This window comes from Limulus polyphemus, unplaced genomic scaffold (assembly GCF_000517525.1).
Source record: "Limulus polyphemus unplaced genomic scaffold, Limulus_polyphemus-2.1.2 Scaffold3935, whole genome shotgun sequence".
Lineage (NCBI taxonomy): Eukaryota > Metazoa > Arthropoda > Merostomata > Xiphosura > Limulidae > Limulus > Limulus polyphemus.
Window position 1 is genome coordinate 37,067 of NW_013669545.1, and position 14,940 is coordinate 52,006.

The following is a 14,940-nucleotide window of genomic DNA, read 5'->3' on the forward strand; positions in this document are numbered from 1 at the left end:
ACCTGAAAGTAATAGTGAAATCATATCCCTGTCAATTACTTGACAGTAACAGTGAAATCATGTCCCTGTCAATTACCTGACAGTCATAGTGAAATCATATCTCTGTCAATTAACTGACAGTAACAGTGAAATCATGTCTCTGTCAATTACTTTATTTATTTTTCCTTTATTGTATAAAATATCTGGAACTTTACATATATGTAGATATATGTAAAGTAGATATATAATGTAGATAATGTACATATATGTATGATCCAGATCAAGATATAAAGTTAACAAATAAAATATAAAAAGATAGTCAAATATCAATGAAAACATCATTACGTATAGTAACAAACTTTCCTGTTGAGTAGTTTATATGTTATGTTACACTCTATTACTTTCTGTTATTTTATAAATTGAATATTGGATCTAACCTGATAATTATGACATTACTTAAAAAATAATACCAAAAATTAGGGTCTGTGGGCAGGGATGTTCAGAAATAACATGGGTGTATCTCTATAAATAAAAGTATTAAAAACATCTAACAAAGTAAACTATTTACTGTCTTTCATAAATTAACAAATAGCCATTTACTTATTAAATATAAGTTTGTATTATCATTTACGTTTTCAACATTTTGGTTCTCGGCACACATCTGTAGCATAGGAGTGGGACTGACAGTCAACATGGAGCTCAACAAAGCCTGATGCTCAGAGTTACCATTCTCCATATTAGGTGAACCCCTTTCAACTGGAAAAATGAAGATGATTTCAATTTTTTGTTTTTATGTTGTTGAGAAAAGTAATGAAAGTATGTACTAGTATATGAAATTTCTGATTATAGCTAAATACTTCACACAAGTAGTTTAAGAAGGATAGAAATTAAAAAAAAACAACATTAAACACATCTTAATATCAGGTAACTTATTAAAGCTCAGTGTTATACTTTTAAAATTGCTTATTGTAAAACAGAATGATTTTATACACAAAATATACAAATACTGTAATGGGTTTAATATTTATATTTGAAAAAGTTACTGTTGAGTTAAGAACAATTATACATTCAGACACTAATAATAGCTTTAAAAACTATTTCCTAAAAATGCTTAATAAACTCTGAATTTTGGATTAAACGTTGAAAGTACTAGCAGCAAATTTTTGATACTAAAATATTAATAAATAGCATTTCAAATGTTTTCTGACTTTCTTTCTTTTATTTCGAAGTTGTACGTCTAAAAAAAAAAGAGTATTAGATAAATTAAAAATAATACTGTATCAGTATACTTACCAACTCCAGTTGTTATACTGGATTTTCTTTGTGGTTGAGCTGTTACTGGCAAGTTTTGGGGCAGCAAGGCTGCCCTCTGGTGGCTTTTTAATTTATCTTGAAGCAAGTGATATATGGCACTGCAGCTATCAAAATATTTTTCTTGAACACACTGAAAATAACAATTCAGTATCATGAAGCAAAACAAAACAATTAAAAATTAAGCTTATGGGAATTGATTTCAACATTTCAAGACTTGATATTTCACCTTATATGACTTAAAGCATGTGTTTTCTTCTTATATCATATATCAGTTTTGCCCAGGTTTTAATAATTCCATCTGTTATGCAGAAACACCTATTAAGTAACTTACTTACCACATGGTTCATAAATACTTTTATTTAATCTATCCTATTGCTTGAACTTTGTTTAAACTCTGAATACATAAGACTAATGATAATTTATATACATTCACATCATAGTACAGATACCCTATTGTATAGCTTTGTTCTTAACAACAAAGCAACCAGAAACATCAGGGAAAACTTAACTAAGAATGTGTTTAATTGACATTTCTTTTAAACTGTAGCTTGTCCAGCCTCTTATATAATACTGTCCCCCAATGGGACAGTGGTAATCTATGGACATACAATGTTAAAATCCGGGTTTTGATTCTCTGGGGAGGATACAGCAGATAGCCCAATGTGGCTTTGCTCTTCAAGAAAAAAACAAACTTATTTAATATAATTTAGTATAAATGTATAATTATGAATCTAGGATTAAAGGGGGCAACTGGCCAGGGGCCTGAGCAAATGAAACCTGGTTATGTCATAAAGCTCGTTTTTACGCTTATACAGTGAGCTAAAAATAGCTGCTGCTATGATTTTTCTTTTTTTAACAAGTTCTTAAAAATGTTAAAAAGAAAGAGACAGGGGGCACAGTGAGGATGTTTGGCCCGGGGATGGTGGTGACTCTCATCACTCCTGATTCTGCAGAATGGTATCATTAATGCTACCGATGATAGAAACCATGTCTTAAGGCCCTTTGTACCGCTACATGCTGGAGCTATTGGCCCTGACTTTAGCCATCTGAGTGATGATACCCATCTCAACTGTAATAAACAGTTCAACACAAATTCCTTCACTGGTGGAGAAGTAATGGTCTTCAATCCTATTGGAGAGTGTGTGGGATATTCTTACAAAACACATCACATTCTGTCAAGTAAATCCAAATATAAAAGACACGTCCTTCAGAGAAGTAGTATTGACAGTTTCATTTTAACCTCATCTATTTTTTAACCACAATTTTCTAAACTATTTACTGGTTATAGTGACATACCTTACACTCCCATAGTTTCTATTTCTTATCTTCAAAATTCCTAAATTTAGCAAGTTTTCATTTTGGAACACACAATATCTGGATGAGATCATTTGCAAAATTCAGCCTGAGATATAAATTTTTGTAGCTTGACCAGTCCGGATATTTATCTTCTCTTTCCTTGACTTGGGGAATATCTTGTAGCTGTCACATGGAGCAATGATACTTCCAAATGTCAATCCTTTCATCTTGATTGATGAGTCACAGAAAGAACATGCACGGTGAACACAGTTTCGGCACTTTCAGATTAAGATTTGCTCTGTCTTTAGAGAAGTTCAATTCATTTTTCCTGAGACTGCCATGGCTAGCTGTGGAAGTCTTGTATCACCATGCTCTTACTTACTGATTATTGATAACTTTTAATTGGATACTGGTCAACTATTTTCTTCTTTTTTTTATTTCATCTATCTCCATATTTGCAATAGTCTTAACACTAAATAATCAGTTGTTATTTTTCAATCTTATTTGGTTAAGTAAAAAATTCACTTTATTTTGATGTGAACACTATGTCTTGCCTCTTTCATTTCATCTGTCATTCTGTATAGATTCACAAACCTCTTGTCTTGTGGAAGTTTAGTGACTATTAGGTAAATGTATCCTGAAATTACCGTAACAGGGTCCTGGCTTATAAAACACGAGTCACTCAAAAAATACCTAATCAATTATAATAAATCCCACTAATTATTAATTACTCTGTGTATTTAACAGAAAATGAGTGATTTCACTCAAATTTGTTTATTGGTTCTTTAAACTACTATGGTAACTAGAAAAAATATAATTGCATAAAATTATGCAATATTTGGATCCTACCAGTAGTAAATAGCATATAAAGAAATTAGTAATCTCCTCCTACTAAGAAAACTTTGTAAACTACCATAATCACATTAGAAATTCTTGTAAACTTGGTAAGTGATCCATTAAATTAGCAATATATATTAATTACTGTGTTAATGTTTAGTTCTAATCTATGTAAGTAGCCTGTTTTGATGAGAAGCTAATGATAATCTCATGTAGGCATTACAGACATGAAACAAAACATACATCATAGAGTGCATTAAACTGAATCATGTAACCGTATCTAGGTACTCCAATATTTTCTAAACTAGATAATGTAATTCAATTATATCTAGGGATGACAAAAACTTCTATTCTCATTAACATAATTACAATGAGAACAACCTCTAAAATTGGCTAACATAGTTACATCTGTGAACCACAATTTGTTTTTTTTTAACCTGGTTAAGATGAACAGATCTAGGTTGAAATATGATAAATTTCTGACTCATCCAGTCAACATTACATTTGTGTTACAACACTGATCCCTGCCCAAAAGACACCACAGACAAAAACAAATCAAAGAAATGTGAACTGTGAGATTTAATTTAAATGCATAGATGTCATTTGCAAACTGGTATTTGCTTATTATGTAATGAACACAATAAATTAAATACAGAATTTCTTTAATTTCTCAATCAAAATGTGCATATGTGTGTGTGTGTGTGTGTGTGTGTGTATACAACATACAAACAAACTAGGAAAGTATTCATATTCAGAAAATGCACAGGAAATATGGCAAAATCTATTCAACATCTTGTAATGGCTTACTGCATGTTTTATACCCTTCTGTCCACCACTGGAAACTATAGCTTACTGCATGTGTTATACCCTTCTGCCTACCACTGGAAACTATGGCTTACTGCATGTTTTATTCCCTTCTGCCCACCACTGGTAACTATAATAATAATTCGATTTTTTAATAAGATAAAGGTGATAAAGAAAAAGCGAGTATTTAAATAGTTAAATTAAAATTTAAGTTTGAATACATTCCAATAACTTAACAATGTTTGAAAATAAAAAATGGACAGTACAGCCATATTTTAAAAATAATACAATCTTCTTAACAAGTGAATATTTTTTTAACAATAGGAATGTAACACTGATACCTTAATAATTTGTTCTTTGGATAATCCTGGCAGCTGAAGCATATGTTCTACTATTAACTCATCAATAGATTCATTTTCATGTACAGATCTTGATTTTTGTTCAACTAATATCTTAAATTCAGGATCAGGTTCCCCCTGTTGAATCCATTTGTGGTGAAGAATTTGCTGTATAGTAAACCGCTTCTCCGGATCAACAATTAACATGTTACGTACCAAGTTCTCACAGTCTGCAAAGAAAAATACTTTAAAAATCTGTATATATAACTAATTAAAATTTATTTGTATTTAGTACTTTTCTAAAACAAAATTTAAGACCTTTCAAATAGTAACTGGTTATGCAAAACAATTTTATTTGCATTGCAGAATCTCTAGTCATAAAAGCACAATATTAACTGTCTTAATAAAAAAGGAAGTACACCAGTCTTAGTCTGTGAAAAAAGTCTAAATAAGTTCTTTATATAGTATACTGCGCATTGGTGGTGGTTTTACCTTCAGTATGAGTTTGATAAAATGTATGTGAGCTATAGTACAGTGGCTGACAACAGGAATTTCTTATATATTGTTACACCTTTGATTGTTTGTTAATTTTCCGTAGAAATTCTTTCCAAAAAACTTCAGCAATACAAGTCCTTCTTTAAATAAAACTAGTTTATTCTCTCTCACTACAGCTTTGCAATACACTTAATTCGAACAGTCAGTTAATTTAAACAAACGTGATAATTCACAACGAATGATTCACGAGCTTAACTCAATTGTCCATCTGTATCTCTGTCTGCAATTCAATTCCATTATTGCCGTCACTTCTTGGCAGCTTATATACAAGAATACCGTACATCTAGTAAACGCTCGAGCATTCAAGAACCTTCAAGAATATCATGACGTGTTACTAGCGTCACGTGACTTCCGCTGTCGTAACAATATATATATTTCTTCAGAAATTGTTGTTCAGCATGGAATTAGTAAGCACCAATTATTTTGGAGTGTGTGGGAAGGGGGGGGGATGCACAGAAAACGTGACTAATTTCGGGACCTTGGAACCCAGTTTTTGGCAAGAAAATGTCTGTTTGTGTAACATTCTGGATAAAAAAAACCTACACCGATTCCACGCCATATTAGGATTAAACTTCTTAGTCGATTTTGTGATAGAGTTCGTTTAGTTACTTTTAAGGCAAGTTGAGACACAGGGCTAAAAATAATACTTACTTTTAAAGCTCAAATTTAAATGTTATGATCCTGCTCTTAAAAGCAAGATCACAAAGCTTGTTCTATACGTTAGGATATTTGAGGGTATTCTTTAAGATTTTCTCAGAAAAATGGACTTTTGAAGCGAATTGTTACTATTTAAGGAATGTCACACTTCTGGTTCTTAAAATACAATACACACAAAAATAAAATATTATACGTTTTATTAGATACTTAATATGAAATTAAAAGACTGCAATACATAGAATAATACATAACTTTTTATTTTGTTTACTGAGTTCTAAGCATTTCCGTTATTTTTATCAGTGTTAAATGTATTTGCAAGAATTTCACATACAATTAAGACACAGTTGAAAACAAAAAAAGATAAACTTTTGCCATTTTGTGCTTTCCAGGTTCATTGACTGTTAAATGATTTAAAATAAAGTGAGACACAAGCACTGATTAACAAACTGGTAGCATTTGAGATGTGGGTGTATGGAAAGATGATGAAAATATCCTGGATGGACAAGGTAACAAATGAAGAGGTTCTCAGTATGATGAACGTGAAAAGATATGTTGTACCAACCATCAAGAAGAGAAAAGTAGCAAATTTTGGTCACATGATGAGACAACACAATATCCAGCGAGTCATACTAGAGGGTCAAATAAAAGGGAAAGATCAAGAACAGAGTGGATAACAAATATTAAAGAATGAAGTGAGATAGTAAAATAAGAAGACCTCGTGAGAAAAGCAGAGGATTGTGACACCCAACCTTCCTGAGGAAGATGGCATATGATGATGATGAGACATGGAAGTGAGTATATTTAAATGTATAAGAATAAGAAATATTTAAGTGATAAAGGACCATAAGAAAGTAGTTATCACAGCTAATTTTCTTATGACCCAGTCAATCATACGAGAACTACCTCTAAATACACTGTTCTATTATATTTTCAACACCCAGAGGCACAGTGGTATTATCTGTGATGCTAGAATCCGAATTTCGATACCAGTGGTGGGCAGAGCACAGATGGCCTGTTGTGTAGCTTTGTGCTTAAGTACAAACACATGTAACAACAATAATGTATTCAAACCATAACAAAATAATAAATATAGCTTAATTTCTGCAAACATAATCACAATATTATAAGAAATGACCAATATTTTGCACAGACATTCTGTTTTAGTCACTAAATTGCAACTTAAAGAAAGTCTCTCTTTAAATACTTTTGTAAGCCTATTTCTATGTAAAATAAAATTCTAAAGGAATTTGTGCATATAAGATATTTAATTATTGAATCACAATAAACCTTGGTAAATTACACTGACAAAGTTCAAGTTTTGCATGGATGTATTAAAGTGTTACAATAAACCTTAGTAAATTACTCTGACAAAATTCAGGTTTTGCATGGATGTATTAAAGTGTTACAATAAACCTTAGTACATTACTTTGACAAAATTCAGGTTTTTGCATGGATGTAATAAAGTGTTACAATAAACCTTAGTAAATTACTCTGACAAAATTCAGGTTTTGCATGGATGTAATAAAGTGTTAAAATAAACCTTAGTAAATTATTCTGACAAAGTTCAGGTTTTGCCTGGATGTAATAAAGTGTCACAATAAACTAAATATAAGCTTAGAAACTTGTACAAAAGAAATATACCTGTAGACATGAAATAAGGTATTCTAAATTTTCCAGATAGAACTCGAGTTCGTAAACACTGAAGAGTGCTTGCATCGAAAGGAAGGGCTCCACAAACTAATACATAAAGCACAACTCCCATGCTCTGTCAAAACAAAACGAAATATATTTTGAATCAGATAGAAAAGATCCCAAAAATTGCAAAATTTGCTGCTATGAATTAGGCAAAACTTCTAAATATACAACATGAGATACAGACTTGATTTAGTAAGTATATTGCGTAAAGACATTATTTAGATTATAAGGAATTTATTAAACTGTAGAAGAAGCAACACCAAAATTTAATCTTAACTCCTAACATAAACTAAAGAAAATAACCATTGACTGAGTACTTTAGCTTACCCAAATATCTGCTTTGGTTCCATCGTACTGTTTACCTTCAAACAATTCTGGTGCAGCATATGGTGGACTTCCACACCATGTTGAAAGAGACTTACCAGGTTCAAAATGGTTGCTAAATCCAAAATCTACAAACGAAACACTGCAACTTAGTACTCCACTTCTTTTTTTTTCAACAAGTCTATGAAAATTATGCATATAACTATACTATTTGTGTATGATGTGTTAAATTGCTTTAATTATATCTTTTTGATTGAATATAACACAATTCTAAATAACTTGTATGTAAAATTAATCAGCAAAATCCTATATTTTTGTGATGTGAAAATTATGTTTATATAGTAATAGTGCAGCTGTGTATAATGTTATGTAAAATTATGTATGTAAAATTAATCAGCAAAATCCTATATTTTTGTGATGTAAAAATTATGTTTATGTAGTAATAGTGCAGCTGTGTATAATGTTTTCTACGTAGTCTACATTCTTTAGATGTAGCATTGACATTCTTGGGCTGGAAATAGTCGCATGCAATGGCTTTTGTTGACACTTTGTAATTGTAAACCCAAAGCTGTATTGCAACTGTCAGGTTTTGTGAGCTGGATACTTTACAGTACGTGCATGACTTATTGGCGATACATTTCAACAATAAACAAACAGCAATACAGTCCACTTGTTTAAAAATAATGTATTAAAATAAGTCAAACGTATATATATAAATGTTCATTGTACTGTCGTCTCCAAACTTTAAATAATTGTCTCTTTTTCATCAAAGCATGCTTCAGTATATAAAATATTTTTATGGTACTGAAACACTTTGCCACACTGTCAACATTCAGCATCTGCTCTCTGCCAGTTTAATAATTACTTGAGGTGTACACAAACTGAAGAAAGACTGCATACTCTAGCTTCAGTACTTAATCATTATGACACTGCTATCAACATTGAAACTGTATGCAAGTTATTCATGAAAAAACATCCCAGAAGAAAGGAAAGTGCTAACATGTTATTTCAGTAATGCATACGTGTACGTAAATGATAGCCAATGATTGAAAGAACTAATATACTATTGTTGTATAGAGTTGTTTAAATTAGTAATATAATTTAACAATTAATAAGTACTCTGCATGTAGATAGTACAGTAATTTACTGTAATAAAACAAACATTCATTTTAATTTAAGTCTAGCTACCCATGTAATGTTACAACAGAATGACTTGTTGACTTTTCATTGGATGTTTGTGGATTTTATATGAACAGCCATGGAATTGCTTAAGCTATATTTCATGCAAAATTGCTTCCAGACTTAATCTCATAGCACCTATGTTTTTACATATTTTCTAGGGGGGTATGCCCCCAGACTCCCATAGCACTAGCATGCTGATTGTTATTCACCCACTGTGATCTGGCCTTTGATCTCACAAATTAGAACCAACCCCCCCATCACACATTCTGTGTATGAGTCGGCTCAACCTATACCTTAATCCTATATTTTCAGCAGTTTTCCAGTTTTTTAATCCTTAGACTTTAGCTTACTTGTGAATATTTTTGTTTCAGGTAACTGTAATCAAATTTTAGTGATAATTTGTTTTCATTTCTTTTTTACCTGCTATTTTAATATTCATTTCTGAGTCAAGAAGAAGATTTTCAGCTTTCAAGTCTCGGTGTACTACATATCGCTGGTGACAGTACCCAACAGCAGCAACGATCTGTTGAAACTTCTTTCGGGCCTCACTTTCACTCATTTTTCCACTGATTACAAGGTGATCTGGCCTCACAAAAAAATAAAACAGACTTTATATTTATTTTATTGAAACCTTGAAATTAAAACACATGCCAAAAAATTACTAATGTCACTTAAGTAAAAGTATATGTTTCCAATAATTCAAATTTGGAATTAAGAAAATAGAACAAGGTTATTCCCTTAGAATAATATATATATATATCATTCATCTTTAGCATGTTAAAAAATGTTTTGTACATTGTCAAGACTCATTAAATACTTTACTGATTTAAGAAAACTGAGGCAATGTTTATATTAATTACATCAAAAATAACTGACAAAATGTAAAAATGAATATATAATCAACAACCATTAAAACTCTGAAGATCCAAAAAATAAATTATATCCTTGTTGAATCTAAGTTTCAAATGGACAACAACTGCCTGTTGTAGATACCTACAAATGTAGAGGACGACGTTTCGAAAGTCTTCCACTTTCATCTTCAGATGAAGACGGAAGACTTTCAAAACATCGTCCTCTACATTTGTAGGTTTTTACAACAGGCAGTTTTGTCCATTTGAAACTTAAATTCATTATGAATACTCTGCCTAAACAACCTATAAAATTTATCCTTGTTGACCTTAGAAACTAACTTGAATATTGAAATATATAAAGGAAATATAATACAACATATTCCATAAAATCCTGTACACATCTTTTAAATCTTCCATTAAATATGTGTATTAGTATTCCTTCAAATATCAAAACATTTACAGAGGTATTTAAAAAGCACATACTGCATCAAAAAGGGGTCATTTTAACTAAGTCACTGACCATACTGACCAGATATAGAATATAATCAAAAAGCACATACTGCATCAAAAAGAGATCATCTTAACTAAGTCACTGACCATACTGACCAGATACAGAATATATTTTTACAATTTTGGGCTGTAGTATAAGTATAAAGAGAAATCAAGCTACTCTTTCTTGTTGTTTTTTCAAAAGATGTACGTTTTCTTTTACCACTAGATTTGACACTGAGCTGAAAAATTAACCTCTCATTAACTCTACTCAAATTGCAGTATATCATTTCAACCTCATGTACAGAAAGGCCACTGTATGTTTGATTTATTTCATTGCTATATTGGATATCACATTTCTGATAATGAAATGTGATATGTTCTTATAAAACATTTACTGTACACTTAATATGTGCTTTCATTATATACTTCATAGAATCAACCTCTTAACTGATTAGATTTGTAACTCAAAATAAACTTTTGAATAATACTGAAGAAATATATGTTATGTATAGAAATACATAAAATACAATTATCATATTGAAATAATCTAATTCTTAAATGTATCTTTCACCTTTGATGTACTATAGATGTACTATTTGTGTTTAAATTTACAAACATACACAACACCCAACCTCAGCACATACACAATATACATATATATAGATGTACTACTTGTGTTTAAATTGACACAACACCCAACCTTAGCACATACACAATATATATATATATATATATATATGTACTATTTGTGTTTAAATTGACACAACACCCAACCTTAGCACATACACAATATACATATACATATATATAGATGTACTACTTGTGTTTAAATTGACACAACACCCAACCTTAGCACATACACAATATATATATATATATATATATATATATATATAGATGTACTACTTGTGTTTAAATTGACACAACCCAACCTTAGCACATACACAATATTCAACCATATATATCTGTATAATACTCTATATAATAACCAACAATTAAGACTACATTTTTATCTGTATTTTTTAAGCAAAATACATTAAAAGAGTTCATTTACAGATTCATATCCAATCAATACCTACAAAATCCAGTAATGTGTAACTTTTCAGATTTAAATTCCAAATAAAAATAACTCAATAAACTATACCTTTCATTCAACAATCAAAAATGTAAAATATCACAGGATGAACAAATTAATTAGTCCTAGTTAATTTCCAAGAACACATGTAGGAATTTAGCCTTCACCCATACCCTAACATTATCAATCACTACTTCAAACCGAAGTAAACCTTAACAGGGAGAGAGAGAGGGACTCCTAAAAATAGCTTCAATGAACAAAGTTTTGAAGGCACTTAATGCACTTGTTAATATTAATCAAAGGAAGCTGTAGACGTCGCTTCATGGATACTCAATGCACTAAACCACTAGCATGATGAATACTTAACATCCTCAGTCACAGGTACAAATATTTTCACTGTATAGGTACTGGACAAGCTAAAAATAAAAGTGGTTGCATAAGACCTTTATTTATCTTTCCTTGTAAGAATGCATGCCCTACGGCAAGAAATGGTGATTAAGGAAAGGGTATAGTTTCTGAGAACTCTTTACTTATAAAATGCTTTCCATAATATTTCTCCCACTGTGGTGATGCATGCATGAATGTGTGTATGATGGAAGAATGGTTTGGAAGCAGAAATAGCTAAGAATAGTCTCGTGTTTTATACATTTACTGGCAGACAAAAGGTTTCAATGATGAGGGAACTCTTTATTATTATATAATTTCAAAGAACGTAGCTCGTTTTAATTAAATTTATTTCCCTGTATCTTATTAATATATATATATATATATATATATATTAGAATGAACATGATCAGATTATCATATTTGTTTAAATGTAAGAATAAATAACTTGTGTACTTATGCACTTCATGACATGAAATCCAAGAAATAGTATTCATATATATCAGAGCTTTATTCAACACAACATTTACTTTTATTCAAATACATTACTAGTAATTACATATCTCTGAATTTACCAAATATTTCTCCCTGACTAGCATATTCGGTCACTAAGTATATCATCTTTTCTGTTTCCATCACCTGAAAAACAAAATGAGTGTATCATTGAAGACATCTTAGTTTACACCAGGTAAACAAGAAGCTCAAAGCTAAGATATTCAGCTGGTTATGGAAAGAGATATATATTATTTAGTATCAGCTAATATGTTTCATATCATAAAATAACTGCCATGTTTCTCATACTTACATTTTTACTCACTGAACCCTCAAATTACTAACCTGTTTGTATACTATTAACTACCAGTTGGGTTGATACATATTTCATCATATCTAAAATATTGATTTTTTTTTTTCCTGTTACAACACTCAGTGTAAAAAAATGACAAGTAATTCTGGTGTTAAATAAGGTATTTTACTTCCAATCATTTCAGAGCTACAGTAGTTCGTACATGATACACTGGATGTATTTGTACAATTTGCTAATGGAAAAAAAATATTCATCCAGACAGCTAGAGAACCTGTAATTTTTGTATTATCTACATTAATAGTTCTTTCAAAAACTTCACAAGATATAACGTCATCAAATATTTTTTATTCATAAATATAAGTTTTGAAATAGCAGTTTTTCCTAATTACTATTATTATAATAAAATTAATTAATTAACACACTGCTTTAACTTCATCAGTTTTGAAAATGAGTAGTATAAATCCTAAAATCATTATCAACTATCATGCACTGACACTAATATATAAACACTAAATAATAAATTTTTTGCAACTTTTAATATGTTGATATACTCACCTGATACAAACGAACTATATGGGGGTGATTGAGCAACTTCATTATTTGAATTTCTCTAAAAATTTTCCTTAGATTCTCTTCATCTAACTGGGTCTTGTCTATAATTTTAATTGCTACCTGAGAAAATTTAGAAAACAAATAATTTGAATGATATGATATAAAAAATAAATCACAATTTCATCAGACAAAAAATAAAATTAAAGCAAATTGATAAAACATGTTTACTTACATATAACTAACCATCACTAATAAACACATGATCTAATTAGCAAGTGCAGAGAATCAAATAACGAAAACATAAAACGTTCAGGTCATAATCAGATACATAACATAAAATACGGACAATAATGGACCATTTGGTCCTTCAAGGCTGCCTTTACAAACCAACCATTAGGGAAACTAAAAGTTTAAACCCATCCCTTTTTTTCAGGAAGTAACTGATTCCCCCTTAAATCCTTATAAAGTGCCAGCCTCCCTGTATTTTCCAAATTAAACATACCCAGCTCTCATCTAACTGTCTTCAGACTACAACATAAAGAAATCAGAAACATTTATCTTTTATTCAGGATAATCTTGTAAACTTCAATAAAATAATCTTTTATCCTTCTTTTCTCAAGAGATAATAAAAGACTTTAGCCTATCCCTATAGTAAGATAACCCTTCTGTACTTGCAGCCCTCCTCTGAATGTTTCTCAACAAGTCAAAATTTTGTTCTTTAATAAGGCGACCAAAATTGTACACAGTATTCTTAAATGAGACCTTAACTAGCAGTTTTTATAGATATAAATACCTTTAATGACTCGTAATGAATATATGTATAAATAACCTTAAAATTATATTAGCTTTAACAGTGCTGGATTATGACATTATGAGGCCCACTATGTCAAGTTTAAAAGGTTCCATACAATAAAAGAAACTGAAATGAAGTCAGTTTTTCCTTTTTCCGAGGTTGCTAAGAAGCCTCGTATATTGTGAGGCCCTAAGCTGTAGCTCAGCTTATGCGTTAATCCGGAACCAAGCTTTGCTACCAACAGAGCATAACATCATTGGCTTAAGTGACTTATCCACCACTGTGCCAAGATTATTTTCTTCAGTCATACTGTTGAGTAGGTTTCCATTTAAATAAAATGTGTGATTTAAATTATTATAACCCAGATGCATTACCTTGCACTTCCTATAATTAAAGATAATCTGTAAATATTTGTCCAGCTTACCAATTAATCCAAGTCATTCTGTAGTACAACAGCCTCAATACAGCTAGAAATACCGAAGAGATTAATGTCATCAGCAAAACTTTACCAATTGACTAATAATGCCCCTATCAACATCATTAATGTAAATAATAAAAAGCAAAGGCTCAAGCACTGAGCCCTGAGGCACTCCACTAGTCATAAGGATCCAGTTTGACTGGACTCCATTAATAACAGCCTTTTGTTTTCTCTCATCTGACCACCTTTTAATCCAATTAACTTGTCTTGCCCTAACCCTTTCTGATATGATTTCCATTGCTAATCTTCTGTGAGACACCTTATAAAAAAAAGTACTGTTACGTCTTTGTTTGTTAATTAACTTTCCGTAACTTCGTTCCGACGAAACTTAAGCGACACAACTCCTTTCTTAATAAAACTAGTTTATTCTTTCCAAATATAACTTTACCGATACATTCAACTTCAACAATCGCGCTAAACAAACGCTGTAACGTCTCTCGTGCTCTCTGACTGCAGTTCAGTTACTCACTATCTACACACACATTACCTCCTTTTCCCGCGTCACGTTTTCCCCTCTTATATATACCAG

General features: G+C 30.9%; 1 protein-coding gene across 3 annotated transcripts in view; it reads right to left on the reverse strand.

The window, feature by feature from the left end:
- LOC106470309 (serine/threonine-protein kinase SIK3-like) overlaps positions 1–14,940 on the reverse strand; it is an 83,364-nt gene that overhangs the window by 13,719 nt on the left and 54,705 nt on the right. Inside the window, exons 1-9 of one of the 3 annotated variants that reach the window (XM_022398914.1) lie at positions 13,934–14,195; positions 13,144–13,260; positions 12,359–12,422; positions 9,402–9,563; positions 7,803–7,927; positions 7,422–7,545; positions 4,572–4,798; positions 1,273–1,423; positions 611–735 (exon numbers count right to left, since the gene is read on the reverse strand). In XM_022398914.1, the coding sequence (XP_022254622.1) occupies positions 611–735; positions 1,273–1,423; positions 4,572–4,798; positions 7,422–7,545; positions 7,803–7,927; positions 9,402–9,563; positions 12,359–12,422; positions 13,144–13,185 (1,020 nt within the window). In that variant the 5' untranslated portion in view covers positions 13,186–13,260; positions 13,934–14,195. Of the gene's footprint in view, positions 1–610; positions 736–1,272; positions 1,424–4,571; positions 4,799–7,421; positions 7,546–7,802; positions 7,928–9,401; positions 9,564–12,358; positions 12,423–13,143; positions 13,261–13,642; positions 13,781–13,933; positions 14,196–14,940 lie in introns of those variants that run through there. The other 2 variants (XM_022398915.1, XM_013930854.2) reach the window with 2 other exon arrangements.